Raw genomic sequence first — 14,157 nt, 5'->3', positions numbered from 1 at the left:
GTGACATGGTACATGGTAATTTGTAATACTATTCCTTCAGTTTTTCTGTATATTTGAAATTTTTCATAAGAATAAACAGCATGTATGAAATTAATTCATTTTGGCTAAAAAATACCTTTACACACAAATATACTCAGAAAAAGATTTGTAAGGATATAGCCTAGATTAGGAAATCTGATAGTAAAAATATAGTATTATTTTATTTTTGATTATATGTGTTTTCTAAGTTTCCATAATAAAAATTTAATGCTTTTATAATAACAGAAATTTTAACTTTATACATTATAATAGCAAATATTAGTGAGTGGCTAATCAAGACTGAAGACTGAGCACATACTTTTATCTCCACTCCTTTTAAAAAAATCACTGAAATAAAAGCAAAGATATACATAAAGAAATATTCCCATAAGAATACAGAAAAACGATGGTGTCATGAAAGAGTTTCACCAACCAACAAATAAGAGATGTCAGTAAAATTTCTAAAAGATTAGAGGAGATGGAGACACGCTGACAATGCAAGAAAATCATAATAGCTACAACCACGTATGTATTATGAGAAAGTTATAGAAAGGAAGAACTGATAGGTCCGTTAGAAGAATGTCAAATCTGGGCTCAGAATCAGTCAGTGAGGCAGAGGATAGGAGTCTTAAGTTAAGTATTAAGTGATTCTGAAAGCAGAATAATCAGAAGTCTATGTACAAAACTTCACTACTCAGCACCCCATTCCCTCCCCAACTTTGACTGATAGAGCACTCAGGTAATTTGGCATTTACCCTAAGGAGACAAAAAAATGACTGTCTTTCTCCAAAGGAACTGAACATGCTGCTTGGAGAGTAAGAGGGTTTTCTAACTGAGTGTTAATGTCTGAGGGCCCAAACAGAGTAGGTGGCAATCCTCCCACCCAGATCTAAGTCTGAGAGTCAACCCGCCTCATCCATACATTGGCTAAAAAGGATTACTAGGATCAAACCTATTTAGGCCTCAGCAGGGTAACAGACGATCTTTCCAGAGGAATCAAGAATTATCAGGCAAACGAAGGAAACTAACAACATAAAAGAGTAATTTAAATTTCTAAGCAGTTCAGAAGGATAAAGGATAATTGAGAGAGCGCTAACACATTCAGAAAGATTTTAGAACAAATTCTTCTGACAAAGACCAAGATACTAAAGAGAAGAAACCTCTAAGCATGTAAAGCAAAAAGATATAAAAAAGACAGTGAAGATTAAAACATCAATCTAAGAGATCCAATATCCAAATAATCAGAGTCCCATCAAAGAGAATAAAGAAAATATATGGAGAAAAGTATTGTAATAGTTTTCTACTGCTGTTTAACAAATTACCCAAAATTCAGTGGCCTAAAACAATAGTTTTCTGAGGGTCAGGAATCTGCAAGCAATTTAGCTTGATGGTTCTGGCTCAGGATTTCTCCTGAGACTGCTATTAAACAAACAGCTGGACAGTACCATCTAAAAATTTGAATGGGGCTAGCAGATTCACATCCAGGCTCATTTATAGGACTGTTGGCCAGAGGCCTCAGTCCCTACCCACATAGGCTTCTCCACTGGACTGCTAACAACATGGCAGCTGGCTTTCCCCAGAATACGTAATTTGAGAGACAGAAAAGCAGTCAAGATAGAAGGCACCATATCTTTCATACCCTAATCTCAGAAATGACTTCTGCCATGCCCCAGTGATCATGAATACCAATTTTAACACAACATCAGAGGAGAGCACGCAGGGCATAAAAACTAGGCAGTATGGATCATGGAGGGTCATCTTGGAAGGTGGCTATACTAGTTGTCAAGAAAATCATAGGAAATATTTTTCTCAGAGCTTCTGATACACGAGTTTTCAGCCTGAAAAGGTCCATTAAGTACTAAGGAGAATGAAAAAGATCCACCTAGATACATATCATAAAACTTCGTATCTCTAAGAATCAAACAGTTATAAAAGTGTCACAGGAAAGGGAAAAAAATGTTAACTCACAAAGAAATAAGAATCAAATTACCGCCACTGCTACTGCTGCTGCCGCTAAGTCACTTCAGTCATGTCCGACTCTGTGAGACCCCATAGACAGCAGCCCACCAAGATCCGCCATCCCTGGGATTCTCCAGACAAGAACACTGGAGTGGGTTGCCATTTCCTTCTCCAATGCATGAAAGTGAAAAGTGAAAGTCAAGTTGCTCAGTCGTGTCCGACTCTTAGCAACCCCATGGACTGCAGCCTACCAGACTCCTCCATCTATGGGATTTTCCAGGCAAGAGTACTGGAGTGGGTTGCCGTTGCCTTCTCCGAATTACCATCACACTTCTTATCAAATTAATGGTAAAAGACAAGGGAGTAGTCCTTTATCAGGTGTAAAAAAAAATGTGTATTAACAGGTGTATTGCATTCATCCAAACGAACAATCAAGCATGAGAGCAAACCAGGGTCCCATCTGGAAATAAAAAGAATCAGAAAGTTTAACTTCCAGCACAAGCATTTCTGGCAATATACTTGCACTCCAATAAAACAAGACCTCCAAAAAGAGATAAGATGCAGGAAACACCAGATGAACCCTGTAAGAGGAAAATTCCAAGGTAATAGCTGTACAGCATGCCTACGGAGCAAATGGACCAGACTGGAACAGAATTCTATGCAAAGGACAGTATGATTAAGTGGGCAGAATAACAGGGATATCATAAAGGCATATCAGTTAGAAAAAAAGGTAGTTGGAAACTTCAGGAAAAACAAAAGACAATATAACAAATAGAAATGAGTAAAGGGTGATATAGTTTAAGCAATTCCAAGACTGTAAGAAAAGAGGCTATTTACTAAATACAATCTCCTTAATGCGGTCTAGGAGTCAGGTCACTGGAGTCAAAAAAAATAAATGAATACTAGGCTATTATTTATTCGAAGGCAATGGCACCCCACTCCAGTACTCATGCCTGGGAAATCCCACGGATGGAGAAGGCTGGTAGACTACAGTCCATAGGGTCGTGAAGAGTCAGACACGACTGAGCGACTTCACTTTCACTTTTCATTTTCATGCACTGGAGAAGGAAATGGCACCCCACTCCAGTACTCATGCCTGGGAAATGCCATGGACGGAGGAGCCTGGTAGGCTACAGTCCATAGGGTCGTGAAGAGTCAGACACAACTGAGTGACTTTACTTTCACTTTTCACTTTCATGCATTGGAGAAGAAAATGGCAACCCACTCCAGTGTTCTTGCCTGGAGAATCCAAGGGATGAGAGCCTGGTGGGCTGCCGTCTATGGGGTCACACAGAGTCGGACACGACTGATGTGACTTAGCAGCAGCAGGCTATTATTTAGCCCTGAAGTCAACAGCATTCAAAAAGTTATCTTGAATGTTTTTCAACATTTAGAATAAATCTTTGAATGGAAGATTTGACTGCAACTGCAAAATAAAATGTTGGCAATGTTAATTTAAAAGAAAACAAGTTGACTTCCCTGGTGGTAGAGTGGATAAGAATCCACCCGCTAATGCAGGGCACTTAGGTTTGATCCCTGGTCCAGGAAGATTCCACATGCCGCAGAGCAACCAAGTCTGTGAACGGAACTACGGAATCCACGCTCTGGAGCCTGCCAGGTCGCAACTGCTGAGGCTGCCTGCGGAAGTCCGTGTGCCTACAGCCCACGCTTCACAAGATAAGCCACCACACTGAAAAGCCTAGGCATCATAATGCAGACCCCACTCACTGCAACTAGAGAAAAGCCAGCACACAGCAACAAAGCCCCAGCACAAGGAAAATAATAAATAAATAAAAAGATATGTTGAAAAAGAAAACATGTAACTTCTAAAAAGCAGAAGGTAGTGATGATGAAAAGAAAAATGAAAGATAGGGGTGCTTATTAGTTAATTTTATATGAAGAGATATGAAGAAACTGGCTATAGATAGAACACTTAATAGACATTATCTTTAATGTGTAAAAACCAAAAAATTTTAAGTATCCATTTTTGGAAAGAAGGAGGAAGAGAAAACATAGAAAAAGGAAAAGCAGTATCATGAACTAAACTGTCATCTTTCATACAAGAAAGTCAACCGATTTGCTATTGGTTAATCCAACAAACAGAATTTAGTATACTTTACATCAAAGTACATAAACTCCACTGTTGATGGTTTATAACACATTATGCTTAATCTGGACTGACCCTCCTCTTCTGAACATCAGTTATGTGTGCTTATGTGCATGAGAATGTATTTGCATGTTTGAACATACATTCTTGTATTTTATTTCAGCATTTTTGTTTAAAATTGAAAAAAAGAGAGAGGGAAATCACTGAAATGCAAGAAGTAATCAGGGAAAGGAGTATACTGTTAACTGAAGACAGATTAATCGAGAGTTAATCTATATCTCCTACGTCTGTAAAAGATTACTCATAGCAATCTACTATCACACAGGAAAATGGCATCCTCTCTCATTGTAAAAGGCTAATACTAATCCTAATGGAAATGAGAGGTGCACCTGATTTTAAGAAACAGTGAACGTATAAACAGCAAGAGAAACTCAAAGTATCTGAAAACTATTTTAAGGATCTTAGAAGAATTTCATAGGAAAAAATCAGAATAAGTAAGTTCGTATTGATGAACCTTATAAATCTAAAAGGCAGTTTAAGAGAAGAGAGCAGCAGAATACTACTGTATTACTACCATCAAGAACTTTCTAACAACTGCAGCTAACTCAACAACAGAATGGACCACCTTGGTCTGATCTTCCATCACTCCACTGTTTAAATAAAGACCAGAAATCATCTGTCTATAATGTTAAAAACTGATGGATGATTGGACTGGATAAGTACTATGGTAATAGCTGTAAGTATGAGTGTTCTAAACGAATAAATTTTGACTTACCAACATCCATGGCAGTTTCCATGAAGCTTTTCTGTCGTGATGCAAACTCTGCAAGCAATTTCTGCTGTCTTTCTCTAGCTTTTTGTCGCCTAGATTAAACAGAAATAAAGTATTAAGTACCAGACACACTTAAGACGTATCTACTATCTTTCAGGAGTATATAATGTATGAAAGGGTCCCTGACACACAGTTAAGAACAACCAAATTTTTGTACCATGTTTTAAATTTCATGTAAAGTTTTATTGTCCTTTAAGGATTCTGCTGCTTTAAAATGGTCTGAAAACCACTAGGTGTAAACAGGTAAAAATTAAAGAAAAAATTTACTTTAAAATGTGAAATAATAATTTAAGTAGACAAAAAATTTTCCAACTACACAATTTCCTAAGTATATGTCAGTTCATTGCAAGACCAAGAAGAGCTTTAGCTAAAACTCATAATTTAACCCCAGGTACAAATAATAGCAAGCTCATTGCTAGAAGAAACTTTTATGTTAAGCTATGAATAGAATCTAAAAGGTAAAAATAGTCAGATTTACTGTTACCTTAAGAAAAGGTCTCTCCTAAAAGAGGATTAACAAAAAGCCAGGAAGTTTTCTAGTTTCTACTACACAATAGTACAAATTTGGCTTATTTTGTTTGAAGTAAAAGAAAATCAATAAATTTTTATTCTATTTATTAATTATCCCTTATCTACTTCCAAAGAGCATTTTAATCTGAGGTTAACTGCAAAAAAAAAAAAGAAAAGAGTGTAACCTAGGTATAAAAAAAAAAAAAGTAAACTAATAAAGACAGGAGATAGGCTTCCCCAGGAAGCCTGTGGCCTAGGACAGGGTGTCAAGACCCAACAGCCTGGCAAAGGAGGGCATTCATGCAGGGAAAAGTTATAAGAAATTGGTTACATATGAGGGAACTAATAAAAAAATTAATACTATTAAAGGATTATAGTGGTCAGGTTTCTCACTGTGGGATTAGAGATTGTAATTATGAAAAGAGAGAAAAGATGAATAAATCCTATGGTGTTGGATTAGAATTGGGATTATCAGGTAGAACTCACAGTCATAGTTTTTAATACCTCTCTCTCCCCTCACTATATCCCACTCTTGTGCACACACTTTTTGCCCACTAAGAGAGTCTATGAATGAGCTCATTAGAATGAGTGCATAGACTGGTTTCTAAGTAACATTCTCTACTACTAGTAACCAAGACTCTTTGGACAAATGTCTAATATAAAATGCAAGATGAACCTGGGCTATCTTCTTAGACCAGAAAATAAGAAAATGCTCAAAGAATGATGGGGAGAGAAATACAAAGAATACAGAAACCAGCTTGGAGGGACTCCCACTGGTCAAATCTAAAACAATCTGAGCATCAAAATGAGTAATGAACAGATTATAGCTCATAAAGTAAAATAGAAATCTGTAACTCTAAACTGATACAAGCAGATAAATGAATGAACTGAAATGATGAAGAATAGAATACTGCAGCATCTCAAAGTATCTCTCCACAAATTATTAACACACACTAATTACAAAGGTGAGGAAGGGGAGGATATTTACAAAGAGTAACTTGACAGTGACGTCTAATAGATACCCCCATAATCAAGTGATCAAAGTTAATCAGTAGTCATGAAACAAATTAAAATCATGTGACAACTTGATGGGATGCAGTCAAAACAAAACAGCAACATTCCCCCTCTGCCTTTTTTTTTTTTTCGGCTGGGCCACATGGGCTGTTATCTTAGTTCCCTAACCAGGAACTGAACCTGGGCCACAGCAATGAAAGCCGAGAATCCTAACCACTAAACCACCAGGGAACTCCCCAGCAACACTTTTTTGATATTGTTCTCAAAGATGTATCATCCAAATCCAAGCATAATGGAAGACTAGACAAGCCCAAATTGAGGGATATTCTACAGTGCCTACTGCTCTGTAACTTTCAAAAGTGCCAAGGTCAAGAAAATAAAGGAAAAGGGGAAGACTATTCCATACTGAAGGAAATCAAAGAGATACAACAACAAAATGTGATGAGTGATTCTGGACAGAATCTTTCTGCTATAACCAACATTACTGGAACAACTGTCAAAACTTGGGATCTAAGGATTTTATCATACTAAGTAAAATGCTAATTCCTTTATTTTGAAAGGTATATTGTGATTATATAAGAAAATGCCCTTATTTCTAAAAACTATGCACTAAAGTATTACACTAAAACATTCCACTGTAAAACAACTTACTCTGAAATGATCCAGAAAGTTCTTTGGATTATCCTTGAAACATTGCTTAAGTTTAAGATTTCTTCAAAATAAAAAGGTTTTAAAAATTAAACCCATTATCAAAGGACTAAAATTTGTCACTAAGGAAAAAACAGAAACAAACAAAAATGTACTATAGATGCTCAAAGACCTAGGAGACCTCCAAAAACATTTAAATAATAATAGCAGTGATAGAAGGCAGTGGCACCCCACTCCAGTACTCTTTGCCTGGAAAATCCCATGGACAAAGGAGCCTGGTAGGCTGCAGTCCATGGGGTCGCTAGGAGTCGGACACTTACTGAGTGACTTCACTTTCACTTTCATGCATTGGAGAAGGAAATGGCAACCCACTCCAGTGTTCTTGCCTGGAGAATCCCAGAGACGGTGGAGCCTGGTGGGCTGCCATCTATGGGGTCACACAGAGTCGGACACGACTGAAGTGACGCAGCAGCAGCAGCAGCAGCAGTGATAGAATATGTGTTTGGTCTTCATACTACTACCTTTATAAACTAGTAAGTTTCACCGTTTCTTTAATTAAAACAATGAGTTATGCACTCTACAGTTGACCTTTAAATATGTACATGTACATTTACATTTAGAATATACAAGTTCACAAAATACTGTTTCAAGTAACAAATCTGAATACCAAACTCATCTCACCTGCACTGGCAAGCAGAATCTTATCCACTGTGACACCACGGAAGTCCTAGAAATAAATTTTAATACCAGTGCCAATCAATTATATTTGAGGTTTTCCTAAGAAAATTGATTGGCACTGGTATTAAAATTCATTTCGAGGATATCCTTGGTGGCACAGTGGATAAGATTCTGCCTGCCAATGCAGGTGACACTGAGTTTGATCCCTGGTCCTGGAAGAGTACACATGCCGCAGAGCAACTAAGCCCCTGTGCCACAGCCACTGAGCCCTCGCTCCAGGGCCTGCGAGTCACAGCTATTAAAGCCCATGCACCAGAGCCTGTGCTCCAGAACGAGAGGAGCCGCCACAATGTGAAGTCCATGACCCACAACTAGAGAGCAGCCCCTACCCTCTGGACTAGAAAAGCAATGAAAGACCCAGCACAACCAAAAATAAATAATAAATTTTTTTAATAAAATTCATTTCTGTTCTGGAATTACTGTAAATTATAGATACTTATGTCTGTCACTTTAGTCTGTGAGACTCTGAGCAGAGACTCAGACACACCAGGTGACTTCAACAGAAATAAGAAAATTAAATGGGTATCGTTTTAAATTGTTTTTTTTTTTAATTTTATTTTTAAACTTTACAATATTGTATTGGTTCTGCCATATATCGAAATGAATCCATACAGGCATACACATGTTCCCATCCTGAACCCTCCTCCCTCCTCCTCCCCATACCATCCCTCTGGGTCGTCCCAGTGCACCAGCCCCAAGCATCCAGTATCATGCATCGAACCTGGACTGGCGACTCGTTTCACATATGATATTATACATGTTTCAATGCCATTCTCCCAAATCATCTCACCCCTCCCTCTCCCACAGAGTCCAAAAGACTGTTTTATACATCAGTGTCTCTTTTTTGTCTTGTCTTGTATACAGGGTTGTTGTTACCATCTTTCTAAATTCCATATATATGCGTTAGTATACTGTATTGGTATTTTTCTTTCTGGCTTACTTCACTCTGTATAATAGGCTCCAGTTTCATCCACCTCATTAGAACTGATTCAAATGTATTCTTTTTAATGGCTGAGTAATACTCCATTGTGTATATGTACCACAGCTTTCTTATCCATTCATCTGTTGATGGACATCTAGGTTGCTTCCATGTCCTGGCTATTATAAACAGTGCTGTGATGAACATTGGGGTACACGTGTCTCTTTCAATTCTGGTTTCCTCAGTGTGTATGCCCAGAAGGGGGATTGCTGGATCATAAGGCAGTTCTATTTCCAGTTTTTTAAGGAATCTCCACACTGTTCTCCATAGTGGCTGTACTAGTTTGCATTCCCACCAAGAGTATAAGAGGGTTCCCTTTTCTCCACATCCTCTCCAGCATTTATTACTTGTAGACTTTTGGATCGCAGCCATTCTAACTGGCTAAATTGTGTTCTTAACAATGCATTTCTGTAGTAGTTGTCTATGATTTCTAGAAAAGGAGTGTTGTTATTTTTCCCTTGTGAATTTTTTCATAATTTAGGTTATTCCTTTCTAAACTTGGACATAAATGTGCATAAAGACCATTAACAAAAAGACACAAGTTCTAGCACATTCATACAACTCAGCAATTTTCCATTATGACCTAAGAAGTGGACATACTAAGGTTGCATACGGTTACAACCTTCTAGAGTTTTCTATCTGTACCTAGTTTTCTATGGAGTTAATCGGTTATGAGGGCTTCCCAGGCAGTGCAGTGGTAAAGAATCCGTTTGCCAGTGCAAGAGATGGAAGAGACTCGAGTTCGATCCCTGGGTTGGGAAGATCCCCTGGAGGAGGAAATGGCAACCCATTCCAGTATTCTTGCCTGGGAAATCCCACGGGCAGAGGAGCCTGGTGGGCTATAGTCCATCGGACATGACTTAGGGATTAAACTACCATCAATCTATTATGAAAGTGATGTCAAGTTTGTCTACAGCTGAGGTACCTGGGAATAGATCATTATGTGTACATAAACTATTCTGCCTTTATTACAATAAACCCCAAACCCAAAACATTTAACCCCAAACCCAAAATAAATTGAGAAAAAAATGTGAGCCACATAGCGAGATTCAAACTGATTCATTTTAATCGTTACCTGTCTGCTACAGAATTAGTTTCAAGTCCTTGTCAATACTACCATCGCTCAAAGGAAACAAGCCCATAACAAAAAAAGCCTTAAATTTTTAGGTCACTATTTATTACAAAAGCATTAGAGCCTTTGTAAAAAAAAAAAAAATAGCATCTGAACTATGTCCTCTAGTATCTATATGTTATGAATAATAATTACAAAATGCCTTTAACCAAATAGAATAAGTTTTGATTCACTGAATGTTTTTATCTTCCTGAAAAAATAGATAGACATTATTCTATAACCAAAACAAAAGGTGACCAATTTAGAAGAGGACTAACCTTAGTTAACAACAAAAAAAATGTACCTCATTTTTAACTTTCCAATTTTATCTATTAAATTCTAGGTGTCTACCAATTCAAAGTTAATGGACTTTCACCTAAATTAGGTTATTACATAACAACTTCTATTTATAAAGTACTGTGAGAAATAAGAATTCTCCTAAATTTTTAATGTAATAAAAGTTTTGTGTATACTTTTATTGTAAATTATCTGTAACAAAATAACGGCAAAAATGAAGAACAGCTATGTATGATTAAATCTGCTTCTGTTACAGTTACCAAAGGATGACCTCCTAACTAATCAAATGGGACTGCCAATCTTAACTAAACTTTTGTAACATTTAACAATCTTTCTTCCTTTCTGAATCTCCTCCTCTTATGCCTCTCTAATGCCATTCTCTGCAGTTTTCCTCTTATTTCACTCTAACCATCCCGTTTTGAGTCACCTTTATAGGTGCTCCTTCCTCAGTTAATCTCTTTTATGTTTTTCCCTTGAGTTTTATACCAAGTGTTCTCATCTTTTTATTGTCCATATTCTTCCATATACAAGGCTCTATTACCTATATGCCTAAATCTGTAGCTCTAACTCAGAATTCTCACCTAAGTCTCTAACCCTGTATCCAACTGAACATCTTCACCTGGATGCCTTCCTTAAACTCAGTAACATACAAAACTGAGCAAGTCAATTTTACCGCTAATCCTGAGCCACCTATCCTCCTTTATCTTGGTAAACAGAACACTGTCTAAAGAAAAATGGAGAGGTTTTATAAATATGATTCAACAACAAATTAAAAGCAACTTAAATCTTCAAAAGCTAAAACCATCAAAGTTTTAAAACACTGCTTGTTTAACAATTTGTGATCATATATAGGAAAGACTGGAAAGCACTAGAAGAAACTAAAACAAATTGTGTGTGTGTGTGTGTGTGTGTAATAAAGTTTTATTAAAGTATAAAGGAGACAGAGAAAGCTTCTGACATAGGCATCAGAAGGGAGCAAAAAGAGTACCCCCTTGCTAGTGTTAACAATGAAGTTATATAATCCAAAGAATATCTGGAGGTTGTAAAGACCTCATCAGACCTACTCCCATAATTTACATTTTAAGATTAACACTGTCCTCAGGCAAGATACATCCTTGTAAAGACCAGGTCTACTCCCATAATAAACATTTTAAGATAACAGAAGGTTGAATCCAAAGACTGTCCTTAGGCAGGATACATTATTGGTATATAATCCTAAGGAATGTGGAGAAAGAAAAAAAGTTTGTCCTTTCTTCCTCCTTGAGAATTCTAGACCCCTCTCTCCTTGGGGACCCCTAGACTCCCTATCAACCTGCCTAGGAACTGACACTCTCATTCCCCCCTTTTCTTTTAGGAGAATTATGTTGCCTAGGGAAAAGGGGCGTCGTTCTCATTCCATAACTACTTTCGAGCTGACAAGGGGCGTTGTCCCTAAATTGATGAGGCAACATATTCTCCTAATCCTCATATTGAGGATATATGATCCAGGGGCCCCAAATAGTAGCTGGAGGAAGCTACAACAGTAGCAGGAGTTTGAGCAACCATTTGTAACTTAAAAGCTTTCATGCAGCTAGAAACAAATCCAGTTATACAATTACAGATGCAGGGAGCAAAAACAAAACAATCAGAATCAAAATTAAAAATCACATTATGTCCATAGTTAAAGTAAGGATTATTAAAATTTTTCTTTTATTTTCTACTATCATTTAAAGTTGAATTAATATTTTTTTAAAATAACAAGAGAATTATTAGATTTCCCACAGTAGTAACAGACAGCAACTTTTCCAAAGGGGTCTACAGGTTTGCGCATGCATGCTTAGTTGCTCACTTGTACCTGACTTTTCGTGACCCCATGAACTATAGCCCGCCAGGCTCCTCTGTCCATGGGATTCTCCAAGCAAGAATACTGGAGTGGGTTGCTATTCCCTTCTCCAGGGGATCGTCCCAACCCAGAGATCGAACCTGGGTCTCCTGCACTGCAGGCAGATACTTTACTGTCTGAGCTACCAGGGAAGATCTTAAAGTTGAATTAATACTTAAAAAAAAAAAAAAAACAGCAAGAGAATTATTAGGTTCCCCACAGAAATAACAGCAACTTTTCCAAAGGGGTCTACAGGTTTAGAGTAGTAATTTAATGTCAGGGTCAGTCCCAGGCTGGATGAAGCACAAGCTGGAATCAAGATTGTCAGGAGAAATATCAATAACCTCAGATACCCAGATGACACCACCCTTATGGCAGAAAGTGAAGAAGAACTAAAGAGCCTCTTGAAGAAAGTAAAAGAGGAGAGTGAAAAAGTTGGTTTAAAACTCAACATTCAGAAAACTAAGATCATGGCATCTGGTCCCATCACTTCATGGCAAATAGATGGGGAAATAATGGAAACAGTGAGAGATATTATTTGGGAGGGCTCCAAAATGACTGCAGATGGTGACTGCAGCCATGAAATACAAAGACGCTTGCTTCTTGGAAGAAAAGTTATGACCAACCTAGACAGCATATTAAAAAGCAGAGACATTACTTTGCTGACAAAGGTCCATCTAGTCAAAGCTATGGTTTTTCCAGTAGTCATGTATGGATGTGAGAGATGGGATTATAAAGAAAGCTGAGAGCTGAAGAATTGATGCTTTTGAACTGTGAAGTTGGAGAAGACTCCTGAGATTCCCTTGGACTGCAAGGAGATCAAACCAGTCAATCCTAAAGGAAATCAGTCCTCTTCTAAATTTTTTTATTTCCTAAATATTTTTTAAAGGAAATATTCATTGGAAGGGCTGATGCTGAAGTTGAAACTTCAATATTTTGGCCACCTGATGTGAAGAACTGACTCATTGGAAAAGACCCTGATGCTGGGAAAGATTGAGGGCAGGAGGAGAAGGGGACAAGAGGATGAGATGGTTGGATGGCATCACCGACTGAATGGACCTGAGTCTGAGCAAGCTCCGGGAGCTGACAATGAATAGGGAAGCCTGGCGCGCTGCTGCAGTCCATGGGGTCACAAAGAGTCGGACACAACTGAGCCACTGAACAGAAACTCAACCAATTCAAGCATGCTAAACGTACAAGCACTGACTATCTTTGATTCCCCTCTTCTTACAAACTATTCAGTTATGATTACAGCTAGCCTCAGATGACCAAAAGTAGGGGTGGGGGTGGTAATATAAAATCTTCAACTGCATCATACTTTAGTTTAAAGCACTAAAAATAAAAATTACCTTTCTTCTTTGTCCAGTGTTTTCTTCTCTGCTGCAGTAATCTTTTTGGGTGGTACAGGAGGGGTCACTTTTCTACATATCTCTTCAATGATGCGTTTGTTCATTCTGCTTTGCAATGCAGCTTTTAGTAAAATTCTTTCTACTGCAGTTATACCATCTCCATGACTATATTTAGGAATTTCTGGTTGGATTAAAATTTCTATGTCATCAAGCCAAGGAGGATAGTAGGAATTTTGTTTTCCTGAGAGTTTGTGGTGAAGTTTAATTAACAAAGACAATATACTTTCTTTAATTTCCAAAATGGCTGTAGTTAACTGTGGAGCTGAACCAGGTGCAGACCATTTACTTGAAGTTTTAGGACGAACCACTTGATTTGCTTCACTGTTACTGCGATTGATGATCTCTTGAAACTTCTTTCTGCGCTCTGCTACTAAGCTGAAAACCTGAGCTGTACCAGAATTCTACCATTCAAAAGAGAAAGAAAGAAAAATCAAGAGAAGGTTATTCAGGGTCAGTTTTAAAATATATTAGCATTAATTACATTTTCCAAAGGATATGTTCAAAGTTTCATCCAAAGACTTATTTAATAGATTTGTTAAGTAAATTTGTCCCTTAACTTCTCTCAAATATACTTAGTCCCACTCAATCTGGAAACAACAATGAGGAAAAAGGAGATTATCCACAGTAACACTTCTTTTGCAAGCCCCCTAAGCCTATCAGGGAAAATAGACAAA

At 37.6% G+C, this 14,157-nt stretch overlaps 1 protein-coding gene across 6 annotated transcripts in view; it reads right to left on the bottom strand.

Moving 5' to 3' along the window:
* The window catches only part of UBR3 (ubiquitin protein ligase E3 component n-recognin 3), a 204,981-nt gene that overhangs the window by 81,111 nt on the left and 109,713 nt on the right, over positions 1–14,157 (bottom strand). For all 6 annotated transcript variants that reach the window (XM_070358202.1, XM_070358205.1, XM_070358208.1 and 3 more), the window contains 2 exons: positions 13,424–13,884; positions 4,860–4,948 (listed from right to left, as the gene is read on the bottom strand). In XM_070358202.1, coding sequence (XP_070214303.1) covers positions 4,860–4,948; positions 13,424–13,884 — 550 coding nt within the window. The remainder of the gene's footprint in view (positions 1–4,859; positions 4,949–13,423; positions 13,885–14,157) is intronic.

This window comes from Bos mutus, chromosome 2 (assembly GCF_027580195.1).
Source record: "Bos mutus isolate GX-2022 chromosome 2, NWIPB_WYAK_1.1, whole genome shotgun sequence".
Taxonomy (NCBI): Eukaryota; Metazoa; Chordata; class Mammalia; order Artiodactyla; family Bovidae; genus Bos; species Bos mutus.
Note: the sequence above shows the minus strand (reverse complement) of the source record. Positions and strands in the feature narration are given on the sequence as shown.